The 17,977-nt window shown below is 37.9% G+C and overlaps 1 protein-coding gene across 2 annotated transcripts in view; it reads left to right on the forward strand.

The window, feature by feature from the left end:
* Positions 1–17,977, forward strand: part of LOC117408707 (pikachurin-like) — a 52,473-nt gene that overhangs the window by 2,661 nt on the left and 31,835 nt on the right. For both annotated transcript variants that reach the window (XM_034013949.3, XM_034013950.3), the window contains exons 2-7: positions 4,090–4,199; positions 5,503–5,589; positions 6,297–6,323; positions 6,576–6,693; positions 7,236–7,371; positions 14,289–14,455. In XM_034013949.3, the coding sequence (XP_033869840.3) occupies positions 4,090–4,199; positions 5,503–5,589; positions 6,297–6,323; positions 6,576–6,693; positions 7,236–7,371; positions 14,289–14,455 (645 nt within the window). The remainder of the gene's footprint in view (positions 1–4,089; positions 4,200–5,502; positions 5,590–6,296; positions 6,324–6,575; positions 6,694–7,235; positions 7,372–14,288; positions 14,456–17,977) is intronic.

Genomic DNA, 17,977 nt, shown 5'->3' on the forward strand with positions numbered 1-17,977 from the left:
CAATTACAGTGCTAGTTATCTCTGAGGTAATCCCTTTTGCGGCTCTTTACAGCAGAGTTTACCTCCAAACCGAAGGATTGCCACCTCAAAACACCCCTCTCCACTCAGACAATGAACTGCTTGTAATGTCAAGAATCTTTAAAGGGGAAGCGCTGAAGTGATTTCTCATACTTCACAGCTGTTTCCTATTTTAGACCACCAGAAGTAGCAAACACAGGTAGTATGCTGGCATGCACTTAGTTTGCCTCATAGGAGTATGAGGATTATATATATATATATATTCAGCGTAATGCGTTTACCTGGAATGTGGAATGTGCCATTCCTCTAGAATCACTTATTTAAATGGGAGTTTGGGGGGAGGTTGTACACTTTTGCAAATCATTATTATTATTACAGCTTGAGCACCACAGTAAATTGTTGTCAGTAGGTGCTGCTGTGGTACTGCACATCTAGCAGAAACAGTAAGTATGGAGATGTTCACTAATGCCTAGTGCCCAGTAAAGGATATTTAAGTGGCAGCATTAAGTTTTTTTTTTCTGTGCTAGTGTTACAATGCCAAATACGTTGTCAGTTAGTGCAGACTGTGATAGGATTGCTTTGTGAGCTGGACTTCTGTTGATTAGGGAGATAAAACTGCCAGGACACATTTCACTGAGGTGCTGAGCAGCTGTCAAGTCATTTTTTGGTCACTTCAGACTGGGTCAGACTTTAAAGACTCCCCTTAGTCTGAAAGCGTATGGTGACACCCAGCCCTAATCAGATTTGTCAAGGAAACGTTGATGCTAATTTATTGTGAGTGTTTCAGGTAAACTGCTTTCTGACACAGAGGGTTATCTATTATTATCCTTACTTTCACTAAAGTATTGCAAAAGCTGAAGGCTAAGGTCAAATAAAGTTTGTCATATCTTAAAAATGAACAAAACACATCAGTGCTAATAAATACACTGGCCATGACTGCAGTGCATTTACTGATATTCTGATTCTTTATGAATAGCAGTTTGGTAGTAAAGTGAATGCATTAATTAGATGAAATGGCCATCCTCATAAGAATTTAACAGCAGTATTTATATCACCATGATAGACTTTTAACACAGACACTATTTCAAAGTCAGCAACACCCAAGTCCAGTATAAGGTGCTTGCTTGGTCAACATATGGTTTTAATTTCTGAAGCAGCATTTATGGTTGGTGTTGATTGAACAAAACAGAAAACCTATATTATTCACTGATCTTTAACTCTAAGGGATGATGCAAGATTGCCACTAAGTTAATCATGTGGGTCATGGTGATGTTTTAACATCTGTTTTGTTGGCTAGAGCATGGCTTAGACCCCAGAGTGATTACTATACTCAATGCTCCACTGACTTGCTGTGACGGGGAGCCCTGCCCCTATACATATTGTGCACTATTTTTGTGATTTATTTTGTATTTGTTTTGTGCGAATGGCGAAAGCCAATATTATTTGTTATTGTTTTGTCTTTTGATTATTAAAACCTTGTGAGGATGCGTGACTGATCAGCTACTGATTATTTAACTAGCTGACAGTCACACATCCTTATTAAACTCGTGCAGACTATGGGATAATAGGATCATTCATTAATAGCTAGTTAACCCCTCGGCCAGAATATAAAAGCCTGCAGCTGTCTGCGCTCAGGGTGAGGGTGTTCGAGAGTGGAGAACGATTGAGGAGTTAGGAGGTAAAATAATTAAAATATAAACAACTGCTAAGCGTGCTGGTTTTTACACCAGCACGATACTTATTTGTTTATTTGTTTGGCCAAGGTGCCCTTTTGTTTAGTGTTTTGTGTTTGTTCAAATCTTTTGTTTTTGTTATTATTTAATAAAAGGCTGAACGCCGTTGCGTTTCAGTTTTGCCCCACTACTTCCTGAGTCTGTGTTTCTGGTCTGACGTCATCACTGAAGCCATCCTGTTCACACTTGCATTCACAACCCAGCATATATTGCAGTTATAGTACATGCTGGAATAGTCAAACTTGCTTTCAGGGCAAATAACACCAAGAGCTTCAGTCCTAACAGCTTAGAAACCTAAAAAACAAGGTTGTGACATATACGATGTAAGATATTGTAGGCTATAGTATAGTATTAACATAATAAATATGCATTTTATTAATCAACCTTCTTGTAAAAATACAAACATTCCAGTTTTTGTTGCTGTTTAATGATCCTTAGTTTACTCTCGCAGCATTACTATACTGACGGTACGTTATAAACTGACATTCAGAAAGGAGACATCCACAACATTTGAAATGAACAATTCTTTATTGTGTTTGACAGATGACCATGTCCATAATGAAATGTAATATAATATGGCCTGTGGTCTTGTCCATTGGAGCTCAATAGCCGCCCCTATACGCTGGCTGAACTATGATGTAATGCATATTGATTGATGATAGCTTAGTGCCAGCGGGCAGGACAAGTGGCACTCTGGGTCTCCTTCCCCCTGGACAAGATACGCTGCAAAGTGGTGGCAGGGGAGGAGGAGGACCAAACAAAGAAACAAGAAGGAGGCGTAGACGAGAGGGCTATTTATGGGAACAGTTTGATTACGTATGTGATTAGCGGGTGGATTCCCCTTTTAGAAACACAGCATAGATTCCAAGAGAAAAGAAGTGTCTAAATCTTGGTCATGATAATATCAATTCTATTTTCTAGCCAAAGTAAAACTAAATAGGATGTTGCTTTTATGTAACATTTAGGTTTTATGTAATTATCACCATTTCTTTCTCTCATCAGTATACATATATAGCTTCAGTTACTGTTTTAAAACGTGATACTGTGCCACATGATTTGAAACAACACCATATGGTGTACAGCCAGAGTGTTTTTTAAGTTCTAAAGAAACTTTTTCACAAATGTAGTTGACGCATGATTTAAAAAAAAAAGAGTGTCCGCACCAACCGGAGTCGGGTGAACCCACTGTAGAGTCGCAACTGAAGTCACTTGTCACCTTGAGACATCAAAGTCTTGGAAATAAGTGGCTGAAACAGTAAACTTCGAACTGAAGGGCCATACTTTCAACTAATATTTTCAAGTTATTATTTAACTCTCAAGGTACTGAGGGCAGAACATTCTACATTACTGTGACTCAAGGAGAAATGAAATAAATGGAAACATTATAATTATAATACAAGTTGGGTATCCACAATAGTCAGTGAAAAAAAAGACAGTTATTGAAAACTACATGCCAGAGTTAATTCATTCTATCTAAATTACTGTATCCTACATTTACAGCTATGGCCACAAGTTTTGCATCACTTAGCATTTTAGGATTGAGGCATCATTTAAAAAAAAAAAAAAATACATCTTTTATTTAACATCATGTAATCAAATAAACAAAATGATATCACAAAAGTCTACCAGAACCCATAACAGTAGTACAGTGTTTCATGTTAGATTTGGAAATGTCAAATTTTTTATTTTTTGTCAGTTTTTCGTGAAGTATATGTATGAACGAGAGGAGGCCATTCAGCCCACCAATGCTCATCCAGTTTCTAGTAGCTGATTGATCTAAAAAGCTTGTCGTCAGGCTTTAAAGGATCCCAATGATTCAGCATCAACAACATGGCTAGGTAACCCATCCCATACCCTTACTAATCTCTATGTGAAGAAGTGTCTCCTAACCTGTGTCCTAAGTCTGTCTCCACTTAATTTCTAAACTGCATCCTCTGGTCTAGTCAAACACATGCCATCATATAAAAATTGCATACGCTAAAAACTTGATTTCTTTTCAAATTTTACATACATAAATTCGTAATTTTCTTGGCCAGTCAGTGTAATTTAACTTGCCTGTTGTCTCTAAACATAGATTATTACTTAAGGAGATGGCTGTTATTATAAGTTATTCTTCTTGGTATTTATGATTCTCAATGGCTTTATCAGTCCAGAAAGACTGTATGTATGTACATAGCCTACACATACGTAACCCATAGGTAATAAAGTCACCTGCAGGCAATGGTATGACAGCACTCCCAATGAAGAGGTAAACTCTAGTCCGTCCTTGCTATTCTGCCCATGGAATTGCGTTCCTTTCCACACTCCAGCTAATGCTGCTTTTGTTTCTGGGATGCAGACAGGCTGAGCCCTCCACTGGACATACAGCTTGAGTCCCTGAACTGCACAGCCTTCAGTGCACGATGGCGAATGCCCAGGCGGCATGTCAGTACCATCACCGGATACACGGTAAGGCAACGACAAGCCTGGCTTTGTTAGCTTCAACTCAAGAGAGATACAACGTTCAGGTAAAGTGTGGTTTCAGGAGAAAAGTAAACAAGGCCTTAAATTGGCTACTGGGAACAGTGTTTGGTTTCAAAATGCGCGTAATGATGGAGTTTTGATTTAACCACTCTGGGATTTTTTTTTTCATTGGTAAATGCAAAAACAAAAAGGATGAGAGAGGTGGGAAGTAAATATTGTTTGAGCAATTCCAAATTTTAATAAGACCTTAATTTTGCACACACATTGTTGCCTATTCTGTATATTATGGCTAAATAATCTCATAATAACATCTGGAATGGATCAGCTACATTTTATCCATTGTTGTACTTTGTGTACTTTTTGGGAAAATTAAGAAGCTTACTTAATAAACTTTCTACATTTCTGGAATGTTTTTTTCAGAGGCACATATTGTCAATTGCTATTGACTCTTCAGTGTCAGGTTGAATCATTTACCTATACTTGCTTTGCTCATTATGGATGCTAACATTTCTGAATTTTCATGGTTCACTTGCAACAATGCTGAGAGGAATATGAAAGGGTAACAAACAGTGTAGAGCAGAATAAAAAAAAGGTTCTATTATGACTATTTGTATTACTTGCATTATAACAAGACGACATGTCCCTGTGATGGCTAAAATCACTGAATTGAACAGACTGTGAATCTATCAGTCAGTTATGGGGACTGACAGGGAGTGTTTATAGGAACCTGCCTGCTGGCACGTCTCAAAGAGAAATGAGTAATAAAATGTCATCCAAAATAAATTCCTGGAAAGGTGAAACATTAAGGACACCAAGCAGAAGGCAGGTTCTAATTCAGAATTGCAGAGAGGAATTGTAGACCTCCAGTGCAGTATGTTTGCATACGTAACAGAGCGGGGGACAAACCAGTGACCACACACACTGCAAGGGAGCGTCTTAACCACAATGCAAAAGAGCCGGTCTCCTTTACACTTGTGGCTGTAGAGCTTTTACCCTCGTTTCATCTCACAGAACTCGGCATGTCGCATGTACACGATGGTGGATCAGTTAGTATACTGTATACAATTCTTGCACCCAGTTGCGCACAGACTATTTATGTTATGTCATGTCATATAGGATTTAAACCCAATAACAGAGTTTAATTTAAAACAACTGTGTAGTTCCAAAATACAGCACTACAAGATATGCAAATGTATGCCCAATTGTGCTTGACAGGGTTACAATTCCAGCAACTGTCTTGTGTAGCATTGTGATTTTACTCTGTACCTACTTGCACTGTTTCTTTCAGGTGTTTTACACAGAGATGAAGAACAACAGGCCTGCGGGACCAGCAGTGTTGCATAATGTTCCTCTCAGTCTGGACATGCTCAGTACTGTTAGTATCTTTGATTTTATGATATATTGGCCCTAAAAAACCTAATACATCTTCCCTAAGCAACACAAATGATTAAGTTCACTAACAACTGTAGTAGTACATTTTTGCACATTAAATTAATCATTTTTTCTTAGCATTTTTTTATATTCCATTATAAAATGGCAAGAAAAAAGTGGGAACATTCTCATTGGCTAACAGATGTTGCAAGCTGTGCAGATATGTCACCATAGCAGCACAGTGTGGAACTTTTAGAACCATTCTGCCTGGTGCACTTGATAACCAATTTAATTTGGTAATGGTGGAGAGTGCCATTTTATAATCACAATAACTCCAGGGTGTTAAATATTGTCCACAAACCTAGGCTGTTTAACTGGCGTTGCCTAGGTGTGCAGATATTGGACCATATTTAAACACTGTGTTATTGCTTTTGCATAATATAGTTTGCAATAATACACTGTAATGATGTAAATATTAACACTGAAGTTGTTTATGAAAGAGTATGACTCCAATACTGTCATACTATTAACAAAAGTGTATCCACAATTGCCAAATAAAACATTTCACAGTAGTTTAAAAGAGTTTTTAAAACCCTAAATGCCTTAACCCCCTTCCTGCCTGTAACCTGCTGGCAAATGATCCTAACAAAGTAACTTGCTTTACCTTCCATTGTGTTTAATATATTTTGTATTTCTTTGTTTTGTTCAAAGGGGCAGTTTGATGGACAAGCAAGTTTTGTAAGTAGGAGTGTAATGGCGTTAAGCGTATTATCTCTATTTGATGTGCGTTGCTATTACTCTATATTGTGTAATGAGCTGTCACCTGTAGTTGACTAGTAGTAATATAAATCATGTTTGTCTACTCTGCTAATGTAGCATAACTATAAAGAGTGTTGGGTTCTGAACTTCTATTGCTCAGTAACACTGATGTACCTTTCCAACAGTTCATTACAATAGGTATACATCTTAAGTGTCCCACTTTTTCTGCAGGAGGTTGTCCTTGGTAACTTAACGGCTGCGACTCAGTACCGTGTTAGCGTGGGAGCATATGGTTGGGCAGGAGAAGGAAGGCCGAGCATGCCCAGAGATGTAAACACAGAATCGAAAGGTAATCTAAAAGTCACCCCTGAAAAGATCTACAATGAAACCACAACAGTTAACAATTTTGTGTTTCCGTAAAGCAATAGCCAGTTTTATCACTCAAATATGGTTGAACTTCCCTGATAAAAGTTGACAGTATATGCCAGGCAAGTACTCACAAGTGGTAAAGCATGGTGAAAATGACATGGTTAACCACTGTAAATGTGTACTATAAACACTGAAAAAGTGCAAATTTACCATGGTTAACTTGTATATCTGAAGCGAGGCAAAGCAAATATCAAAGCATACATGTATGTGTGGTGCTAAAAAAATCTGGTTAGAACATTACTCTTCTGGTGAATGTTGTTAAAATGCAAGTTGATGGAAATGGCTATATGGGTTATTATTATAATGTTTTTTTCAATCTAATCTTTCATGCATCTCTGGTAAATTTTCAATTCCATATCCTGTACAGTGCTTATTTAAAAAAAAAAAAAAAAAAACCAACATATTCACCCAAGGTCTATCTACTAACATCATTGCCAATATTTGTCCCTTGCATTTTGACAGATAAATGCATGCCGCCTTCACCAACAACTAAGCCAGAGGTCCTTGCTGTGTCAGATACAGAGGTGGTGTTGTCATGGAAACAGGGAGCTAGTCCAGGCAGTGCACCTATTCTGTACTACTTGGTGGAATACATCAGGTGAGTGCTCAGATTCTTTTATCCATCTTTGGTCAATAGTGATTTTTCAAGCTTTGCTCGCTCCCTACACAGGCTTCTTGGTTCACAATGCTGTCAGGTTACGGCATGGGCAGAAGTAATCACAGTTGGGTTGAGAAAAAGCAAATACCAGGGTTTAAAAACACTGGTTTAATAAAAATAGAGCCTCATTTACATGCACCGCTTCAATTAAAAAATAAAACTAGACAGTTTTCCAAATTTGTTATGGCTTTAATGTCGGTGGGTGCCAATGATTTAACAGCTAAAATGGTATATATTTTTTGTTAAAAATAGGGCAAATTCAGAGACAGAACAGTCTGTCAAGGCTGCACAACCCTTTCACCCCTATTAAAAGTACTGCTGTTTCTCGTTTCATGTATTGACTTGTTGCCTAGGCTGTGAAAGCTACTTGACAACTGCAAAAGTCTGTACTGTTGGTAGAACATTTAGAAATACTTGCATTATTCTAAAAAAACAAAAAAAACAATGATCTGCTAAATTCAATTTGTGAAGGTAACGCACCACCATGGTATTTCCATTATATTCTGCGCTTTTCAGGTCAAGTTGGCTTAGATCTTAAAGGGTTCTTCTACCCCTAACGTCTCGAATGGGAAGGCACAAGATTACATTTTAATTGTGGCTGCTCTCCTTCTAGCAGCTTTTAAAAAGTACAAAAAAAACGAAACAAAACTATGATGTCTGGGTGCTGTTGTTTAATACTAAAACTTTAGCGCTATGTTTTATGCATGGGATGACATCTACACACAGTATAAGATGTACTGAAATTCTGACAAAACCTCATATGTGATTTATAATGTCATGTACAGGAGGGAATAGTCAAGTATGCAGTCCCATACAGTACTGGTTATAAATAAAACAAACCAGCATAGTTTCATTAAGATAGTGTGCAATGGTAAGAAATAATTAGACAGGGAAAAGTTCACCATTTGATGTGTACTCTTCTCTTTGTTTGGCAAATACAATTGGGGGATGCATTCCTGCTGCATGACAGTAATTGGAAGCATGAAGTATTGTTATCTTTAGTAAGGGTCAACTGCTTGTTTCTGAATATATTCCTTGAGGGAGCCTTTTTGTCTGAGGCTGATTTACTCTTGTATATTGTAGGATAACCTGTGAGTATTGTATTGTGTATGTGCCAGTTAGAATTTCCCTGTGGGTAAAGAAGAAGAATTTTGTTTTCCTGGTCTTGCGAAAGGAGATGCAGAGGAGAGCAAGAGAGAGAGAGAGAGAGAGACAGACAGACAGACAGACACACATATACAATAACAATGTGAACCTTTGTGCTATGGCTGTATTTTGTCAGAGCAGTTAACATACCATGCTGCCTAACTGTCAAATGTGGGCAATTTAAACCTTATGGGTTTTTCCACAGAGTAAAAAAACAAATCAATTTGCTGTATGAAGACTTTTTTTTTCTAAAGTATATTTTATGCTATTATGGGCTTCGTTTTTGACAGCACCGAGTTAGTGGCATCTCATGCCAACATTTGTCCCTGTGTTGTATATTATAAACCCATGCAAGTCTAAAATATCCTTGCAGTTGTGTAGTGGTTACAAAGGTGTAACAGAAGCTTTGCAATAATTTGCTTCCCTCCAGCATTGGGTTTAAAGCCAGGACCTACATGGCCAAAGCTGGTATCAAGGCTGGGAGCAAACCAGTTTTTTTGGGGTTTTTTTTGCTGAAAAAAGCAAAGAAGAAAATTGTTATACTGATTGTATTAGTACATTTCAGTACATTTAGTAAAGGAGTACATTTTCAACCAGTCCTTGGACAAAAGTTAGACATATGAGACCAAGGTCTATGGAACAAAGTATATGTCTTCAAGCTGGCTTTGAACAGTATCTTTCAGTTTTCAGTTTTGCCATGCTTACACTATGCATTTACCATAGTTTACCTGGTTGCCATGTTTATTATAATGCTTTACCATACCTTGCTACTTTTCAATGCTTACCTCTGCTTTACCATGTTTTCAATATACTTTATTACACTTTTCTATGATTTTACTATGGTAAACTTTTATAAGGGTGAGGCCAAAAACTGGCCTTGAGGGCTCCAAGACTGACAGGAAGTGCACTTACGGTGTTGTGACACAAAACGTTTCTGTTATACCAGTAAGGTAAGAAAATGTTTGTCTTACTTAACACCTTTAGTTAACTGATTACAGCATTAGTATGCTTTTGTGGTATATTGCAGGAGGCTGTGTGGTCCAGTGGTTAAAGAAATTGACTTGTAACCAGGAGGTCCCCGGTTCAAATCCCACCTCAGCCACTGACTCATTGTGTGACCCTGAGCAAGTCACTTAACCTCCTTGTGCTCCGTCTTTCGGGTGAGACGTAATTCTAAGTGACTCTACAGCTGATGCATAGTTCACACACCCTAGTCTCTGTAAGTCGCCTTGGATAAAGGCGTCTGCTAAATAAACAAATAATAATAAATAATAATTCTGTTAAATAACACAGCTGTCAAAGATAGCACTGGATCCTCAAATGGATATCGGGCAGACTAATCCTTTGGAAAAACTGTACTCCTGGTGAACCCAGTGGCCATTTATGTCTCATTGGGGGAGTTTCCATGTGTGGCGATGAGCGTGCATGTTTGGGAGAACAGCTAGAGAGGATCAGGTTTGTGGCCAAAAATAACGGCCACTGAGAGGGATAGGGTAAATCTCATTTACTCATGAGCATGATGTAAAATACGGAAAATCCACGGCCGTTTCCACATGGAAACCCGCATTTCACGTGAAAATGTCCACTGCTTCCAATCCAGACAGCCTTGGGAGGATACGTGGAAGCTGTAATCCTACGTCTATGCCGGTTTTCAGCCATGGTGATCAGCAATAGCTAGGTTGGACAGTTTCATTATATACCTCCAGGTTAATTTTTTTCTTTTTTCTTTAATAAGTAGTGTGATAAATTCATTGAAATATTATTCATTACTAACGATATTGCCACCCCAATTTGAGCAAGAGCAGTCATTATTAAACAACCAGGCACTAGGCGTTTACAAATCACAGCTTTATTACATGAGCTTAACACTGTGTTTTAAACAGTTTCACTCAAACAAATGTCACCTGACAACCATGGATTTCCAGGTGAGAGTCTCTCGTGTACCTGATTCTCTGTGCATGGAAACCACATTTTCCCGAGCTGTTTGCGAAAACAGCACGAGAACTCTACGCATGGCTAATTTGCATATCGACCTCCTCCTTAACCCCTTCATTTGCATGACATCAGGTGAAAAGAGGGTCTTCTCAAGTAAAATACATTGAGACCATGGAATCCCGAAATGTATAGGGTCATTTTTCATTTGGCTCAAGCACAATGTCTCGAGAAAAATTAGAAGACACATGGAAACTCCACCATTGTGTGGTGTAATGACAGTGAGCGGTGTTGGTCGGAGTTTATAGTAAACTCATAAGAGGATCGTTTTCAGTTATTTTTAATGATGCTGGTAGGAGAACAGTTGCTCAGTTGCTGTAGATAGTCAGTCAAGCAGGCAGAAAGAAGTCTATTAAATCTGACAAATGGAATTAGACCTGCAAGCTGAGATGTAGCCTGCTTCTCCCTACCTGGAAACCAAGGCCCCTGCAAAGAAGCGTGCAGACTTTGTAACTGCAAGCCCCTACAGTGTGCAGGAATCCCATGTTTTCCACCATCTGTTTGCCACTCTCTGTACAGATCTTTGTGCTGTCCCCGGAGCTGCGAGCGAATATGACAGCTTGTATTCAGAAGTCATATAATATGCTTTTTACAAGTTTTGCATCACCCTATAGAATTAACTAATTTTGCTTCATAAAGTCGAGTGAAACCTGCTGAACAATGTTACGTTAACATACTGAATTACATACCACTTTGTAGTTTTTCATATATTTAACGAAAAACGGACAAAAAATGAAAAATGTGACATTTCAAAATCTTACAAGAAATACTGTTCTACTATTATGGCTTCCGGTAGACTTTTGCGATATCATTTTGTAGTTTCCTAAAATATATATGTATGTTTAGCTAATTTTATTTTTATATCTTGTTTTATCTTTTTTGTTAACAGTTTTTCTGTAATAAGCAAGGAAACCTCACACTAAAATATTTGAAAGTAAAATCCTGCCCAATTACAACAAGCTTTTAGAGGAAAGCAAGAGGCCTTATAAAAGTTTCCCCTAGTAAAAGCGTAGAAAAGTGTGATAAAGCATAGTAAAAGCATGGTAAAGCATAGGTTAGCACTATTACACACAGAGGGAGGTATGGTAAAGTGTATTATAAAAACAAAACATGGCAGGCCATGGTAAACTATAGTAAACGCATGGTATAACCATGGGAAACGCATGGGAAAACTTGAATATGACCATGCAAAAATGCCAAGGCAAACTTTTATAAGGGAGAGGAGGGGATGTTTTTCCATCTCAAGATTCCTTTTAGCCTGTTCACATTAAAAATAGTGGCAGAAAAAATGTCAAAGTGTATTAAAGACAACTGACTGCATGTGTATTTGTATCGAGCAGTCTGCCAGTGAACACGATGCTGTGAGAAAGCATGCTGCCAATAAGCATGCTGCCAACAGGAGTAATGCAAACACATATGCCGCTTATTAAAAAAATAGTACTTTACTTATGCATGGACGTCGCATTCTATATCGTTGTAGTACACAGCATTTTGTTTATGTACATATTAGGTATAGAGAGTTATTTTTTGCAAAAAAAAAAAATCTTTCTTTACAATTTTTCATTTGAAAGCTGTATTATTCTCACCTGTCAGACTACTGGTGCGATCCAATGCAAATGAACCCCTGGTTAAAAATATACATAAAAAGAACATGAAAGTTCAGGGTCTTCCCAGGTGTGTGTTTGCAGGAGAGTCAGACGCTTCGCCTGCGACGCGCTACCAGCTATGTTTGTTTACAAGGGATCATAGCAGAGGATTGGTCAGCTGCAGTTCCTTGACTGGATGGCCATATATATCTTGTGTGTTATTCGGTCACCCTCACTCATGTAAATAAATACGATATTGCAGGAATGATTGTGAATGAAAGTGAACAAAATATAAAAAAGTGAAGAACAATAACATTATCAGCAAAATAAAATGTGAAGAAGTAATGTTAATAAAGCTAAGAAGAAATAAGAGAATGCAATCCTCAGCGATCAAGACAATCCACATGCGAAAAAAAAATGGAAGTGCACTATTGGAATAATAGAATTCTGTGCTGGTAGCATGAGCCCTGACTGTTTGCTATGCTCAGAGTCTCCTCTAGGCCATTCCTTTCAAAACTATATTAAAAACATTTGCTGTCCCAAAACCTAAACTAATACAGTTTTTACATACAGGTCTATGAATTAAACCCTAATCCTACTGAGTGTAATATTACTCACATGTGGAGCCTGGAATAAACCCAGTGAACCCAGTGGTGATTTAAAAAGAAAAAAGAAAAGAAGAGTATTATGTTTCCTGTGATTAAAGGCTAAAATAGTTAAGTGGAGTTCAAGAATATTGTTACTGTTACTTAAGAATCCACAGCTGTGCTTATGTAAAGGGACTTGCCAGTGTGGCTGCTAAATGTAATCGGTTAGCTGTTTCATTCATGATTTCTTGGTCCCTGTTTATGAAGATATCCCAAAAGAGGTTGAAATGGAAACCTCAGAAGATATTGTATTTTAATTAAACACAACCACTTTATACCCTATTCACGATACCAAAGAAATGGGCACTCATCATGTTTTGAAAGCGTGATGTTGAATGAAGCTAACGCTGTTTTCAGTCTATAAAGCAGGCATAGGCAACTGGTCCTGGAGTGGCTTTCCCTTACAAGTTTAATAGGTATAAAAAATGCATTAGGACCTCATTAGTGATTGAATTGTTTCAATTCAATAATTAAGGATATGGTTAAAACAAAGACCTTGCCAGCCTTGCCTACCTTTGGCCTATTTTTGCCCTAAAAACAGACACACACTAATGTAATTGAATATTGTATTTTGGTTTTGACTGCAGCAAGGAACACCCTTAATTCCACCGCGAGTAATTTCCAAATACTTTATTCCTAAAGTAAATTATCTAATTTAATTCTGGCTTGTGAGTGCAACAGAGGTCCTGATGTAATATGTCCCAGCTGCAAAAAAGGGCCTGAATCCCACCAAAACGTTCTCTATTTATTTCCAAGAATGCTTGGAAATAAATAAGTTGGTCTGTTGATCAATATGCCCTCTGCATCTTCAGAGGAGCTTGTCGGTGCAGATTTATAGGCTGCCCCACAGGGTCACAGACCTTTCAATGCAGGAAAGGTGAATGCCAGAGCGGTCTGCTCCTCATTGGAAAGCAGAGGCAGGCTGTAATGTGCTGCCTGCTGGTTTTAGTCTGCAGAAGCTTGGCAGCTCCCTTCAGTGTGGCTGCCTTTGCTGAACTTCATACTGGGAGCTGTGATATGGAAGGTGACATTACCAGTATTTTAACAACAATGAAGTTCAAAGTGAAATCTGGTCTCAGATAATGCTCTTGGCTCCAGTTGACTCCCAGGGACTGTGCTGGCTACTCGAAACGTGAAAACATCCTGTGACAGACAGCAATGTGTTTGGGTCCCATTTTAAAGAATAGACCCCATTGGTGATGCCACATATTATTTTCAGATGGACCCTGTCTGTTTGTTTTAGATTATAGCTTTCCAGTGTGAGAATTTTAGTTTTCACGGACTGAATAACAATTCAACACAATTCTGTTGTAGAGGATTTGTATTTAGTTCTCTCAGGGCAGCATTTTAAATTGACACTTCAGCCTCTATAAACTGTCTGGTGTTTAGTAGGTCTGTCTGGTATTGTTAACTACCCCCTTCTTATCAGAGTAAAACTAGGTATTATAAAACATTGTGTCACATCATTGCTTCCTATTTATTGCAGACCAGAACTGGAAACAGAATGGACAGCAATCAAAGAGCAGATCAAGACTGAGTCTATGGTGATTAAGGGGCTCATCCCAGACACACAGTACCAGTTTGCTATCCAAGCAGTTAACATGCATGGAGCCAGCTTGCACAGTGAACTCAACGACCCAGTCAAAACTCTCAGTAAGTGCACTGTTGTTAATAAAATCATTGCTGTTTTTTTTTGGTTTGTTTGTTTGTTTGTTTCTGATTTAAAGCTGTAAGTGCAAAGTTTTTGCTATTGTTTTTAAAAAATTAAACATAAAATAAATATAATATAAAATAGAAACTCAAAACTCAAAACTTTAAATTCACTTCAAAAACGGGATCTTACTTTGATACATCAGCAACTGGTGTATTGGGTGTTTAAAAACAATTATTCAAAGCAAATCTGTTTTTCAAAATTTGAATATCAGTTTTTTGCTAGAGTTCCACACCATTATTTTTATAGCATTTAGCTAACATGCTTAAACCACCCAGTCAGTTTCACACTAGATAGCAATACAACTTATATTCGCAACAGTGCAACAGTGCTCATATGTTTGTAGTTACAGCTTTTTTGGCAGTGATGTCTTTACAGAGTACTACTATATTTTTCAAGTGAGATCATTTGAAAGTAACTTAAAATGATAAAGCAATTTAGGCAGTGGTGTAGTCGACCCGGAATGCACTGGAAACGCTGTTCCGGTTCTTTCTTCTATAGGCAGAACCTTGACATAAGAATTGAACCTTTGCCGATTTGTTATGAGAATGCTTATATGGCGCCTGACCGGTCTAATTCCGGTGCCTGGGCACCAATGAAGTGATCTATTTTCCATGGGAAAATCAAATTAGTCTTTCCATTGAATAGGCACTAGGAACAAAAATATCAGTGTCTGATTCCCTACATACCAGTTTTGATGGTACACTCTGAATCGGAGTCTCTGATAACTGGTGCGTATTTTAAATGTTTGCAGAGTCATGAGTCACACACATCTCTCGCACAATTGTCTGATGTTGTCCTTGTGATGGCATGAAGACAACATTAGGGACTTCTATTACAAACTACAGTACTACTTTAAGAAGGTTAACAATTTTTTTTTTTGTAAAAATGCTGACGATGGAGACAGCAAAAGTGCATCCTATGACTGTGGCCATAAACACAGGTTTCTGCTTTATTATATATCGGTCAGTGCAGAGACCTGGGGTTTGGAATGAACTTGTTACCTCAAGTTCAATGTACAAATAAAATGCGAATTTGTATAATTTGTTTTAGAAAAATCTATATTTTAATTGGCCTTCTGATACTTTAAGATTTAGGACTACATCACTGAATTTAGGCAGTCCACTGGGTTTATTTTTCTCTTTTTGTTTCAACATATATTGGTCTAGCCAACTTTTTGCTTGTTTTTTGGCAATTATAATGCCTCCAGCTTTAGCTCAGCATTCATGTGGATAGGTCAGTTATATGCTGTTCAGCAAGGTCTCTGTAAAAGCGAAAATTCCTCTGTAAAATTCCTTTAACTGTTGGTTTCCTGCAGCAGACAAGTTGTGTTGTGTTGAGTTTGTGAGTGAGTTACTCTTGGCAATAATCTATTGACATGGAGAAAGCAGATGTCATGTAGACTATACCTTGACACTGGAGCCAGCTTAATTCAGTCAGTCCTGAACTTTTATACATTTTTTCCCCCTTTATAAACAGATGTTGATTGACTTGCAAATGGTTTAGGTTTATGTATTTCCTGCACCCCCTCTCAGCTTAATGAAGGCCGTCTGGCTGAAACGTTGCTCTGTTTTTAACTTTGTTCTTTTAAATAATAAAGAAAAAAGAATTTGATCTGCAGTCTATTATTATGGTGTTGCACCTCTACTTGCATCAATCGTGAACAACATTGGGATATTTGGGAAACTGATCAAGGAGGCATCACCCAAAAATGGAAATACTGGTAATTATATAAAATAGCTGGTGTGCGATATCAGCTACATGTTTTGGACTGCACCCGCTCTCAAACATGTGCCCCCTGTTACTCCTCTCTGTCATGTTTTCAAGGCCTGTGTTTATCTGAAACTTAAACAGGAAATGTACATCTTCATTACACCAAGTTAGGAGAAGAATGTGGCCGTGCAAATTGTGTCTCTAAAGCAGAGACGGACAATTGTGCCAGTCCTACTGCACGCCATGGTTTAGTACTTTCTTCACCATGGCCAGTGGCAACCTCAGTTGTTGTTGTGTGTGGTTCCTGTACCTTGTTCCTGAGAGACTGCCAGTATAGTTGGAAAGGCCACATGAAGCAATTTTAAAACCCTGCTACCCACAGCAATCAAATGGGAATTGGTGTTTTGTGTTGTTATTTTTCAAATTTCAAATGAAGGGGTTTTAAAAGGTGCTTGATGATGTGAAGAGATGGTTGTGCAAAACAGGGAGACTGTAGTGACTGCTTTAAAGTTAAGTGCTAACACAGGCCAATCAAATGGGAATTGAACTAGTGACCCGAATTAAAAAGGCTTTAAATCCCATCTCCAGTCTACTGTGTTTCCTTGAATTCCGAACTGCAAAAAGATTCTAAGCTCAGTTATGTAATGTCCCCTCCTTTTCCACAGGGTGGTAGGATATATCCAATTAATAGTAAATGACACTATACCTGATTGGTTCACATAACCTATGCAACTCATCAGCTACATCTACACCTACCAACGTCACAATAGCAGTAGCTGAACTTGTTGTGACCTTCTGGTTGTCTCGGACCATAGTTATAGTTTTAAAAAGAACCTTCTGACCTACTTCTAATTAGAGTTTTCATTCCCACTATAACAGCGATAGCATTATAACTTTTAATGTTCTTGATTATGGCAACCAGTAGGCAGATGTCCACTTAGGCCTTTTTAAATCTCTGCATCAATGTCTTATAAGCATTTCAATTCACTACAATACAGCATGCTGTGTAATAAGAACATAAACAAGCCTTGTGATGTGGGTAGACATCAAAGGGTTGGAACTAGAATCCAGTGGTTGGCATGCTATTTTAGGTTATTTAAATACGTGTTTGAATCAAAGTGTGCTGGCAGTAAATTATTCTCCCAAGGCCATGCACATCAAAACAGAGTTGACAAAGATTCCTATGTTGGAACTCGTTGTTCTTAGGTGCCTCTGAGAGAAATCCCAGCTTACTCTGTGGTACAAGTAAAAGGCGGCAAGGATCATCTACACAATTATTATGCCTAGTTCAGTTATAAAGCTTACTGTGTTCTGATCCTAGCCACTGAAGCAATAAAACATGTGTTCCACTTCTGCTTGAGATGTGAAAATTCTGTTCTTTTATTTCCTGTTGAAGGCAATTAGACCCCCTCCCTCACTTATTCAGTTACATTTATCTATTATTATTATATCACACTTGAAATATGTTATAGTATTGATATATGAATTGACATCATGTAATGAGATTTCTGACATCCAAATCTAACGTACAGTAATGTACTAAAAATGCCTTATTATATGAGAGAGTATTGTGAGAAAGCCTTTGGGGGATAAATACCCTTTATTGTTTTCATAACCCAAAAGTCAGAGGTAAACCTGAAGAAAAACAAACATGTGGGTTTGATTAACGGAATTCCATAAGCTTGACAATCTATTTATTCTGTGTTTACCCCATATTGAATGCTAATCCCCAGTAAGGAATAGGATTTCTC

The sequence above is a fragment of the Acipenser ruthenus genome, chromosome 2 (assembly GCF_902713425.1).
Source record: "Acipenser ruthenus chromosome 2, fAciRut3.2 maternal haplotype, whole genome shotgun sequence".
Classification (NCBI taxonomy): Eukaryota; Metazoa; Chordata; class Actinopteri; order Acipenseriformes; family Acipenseridae; genus Acipenser; species Acipenser ruthenus.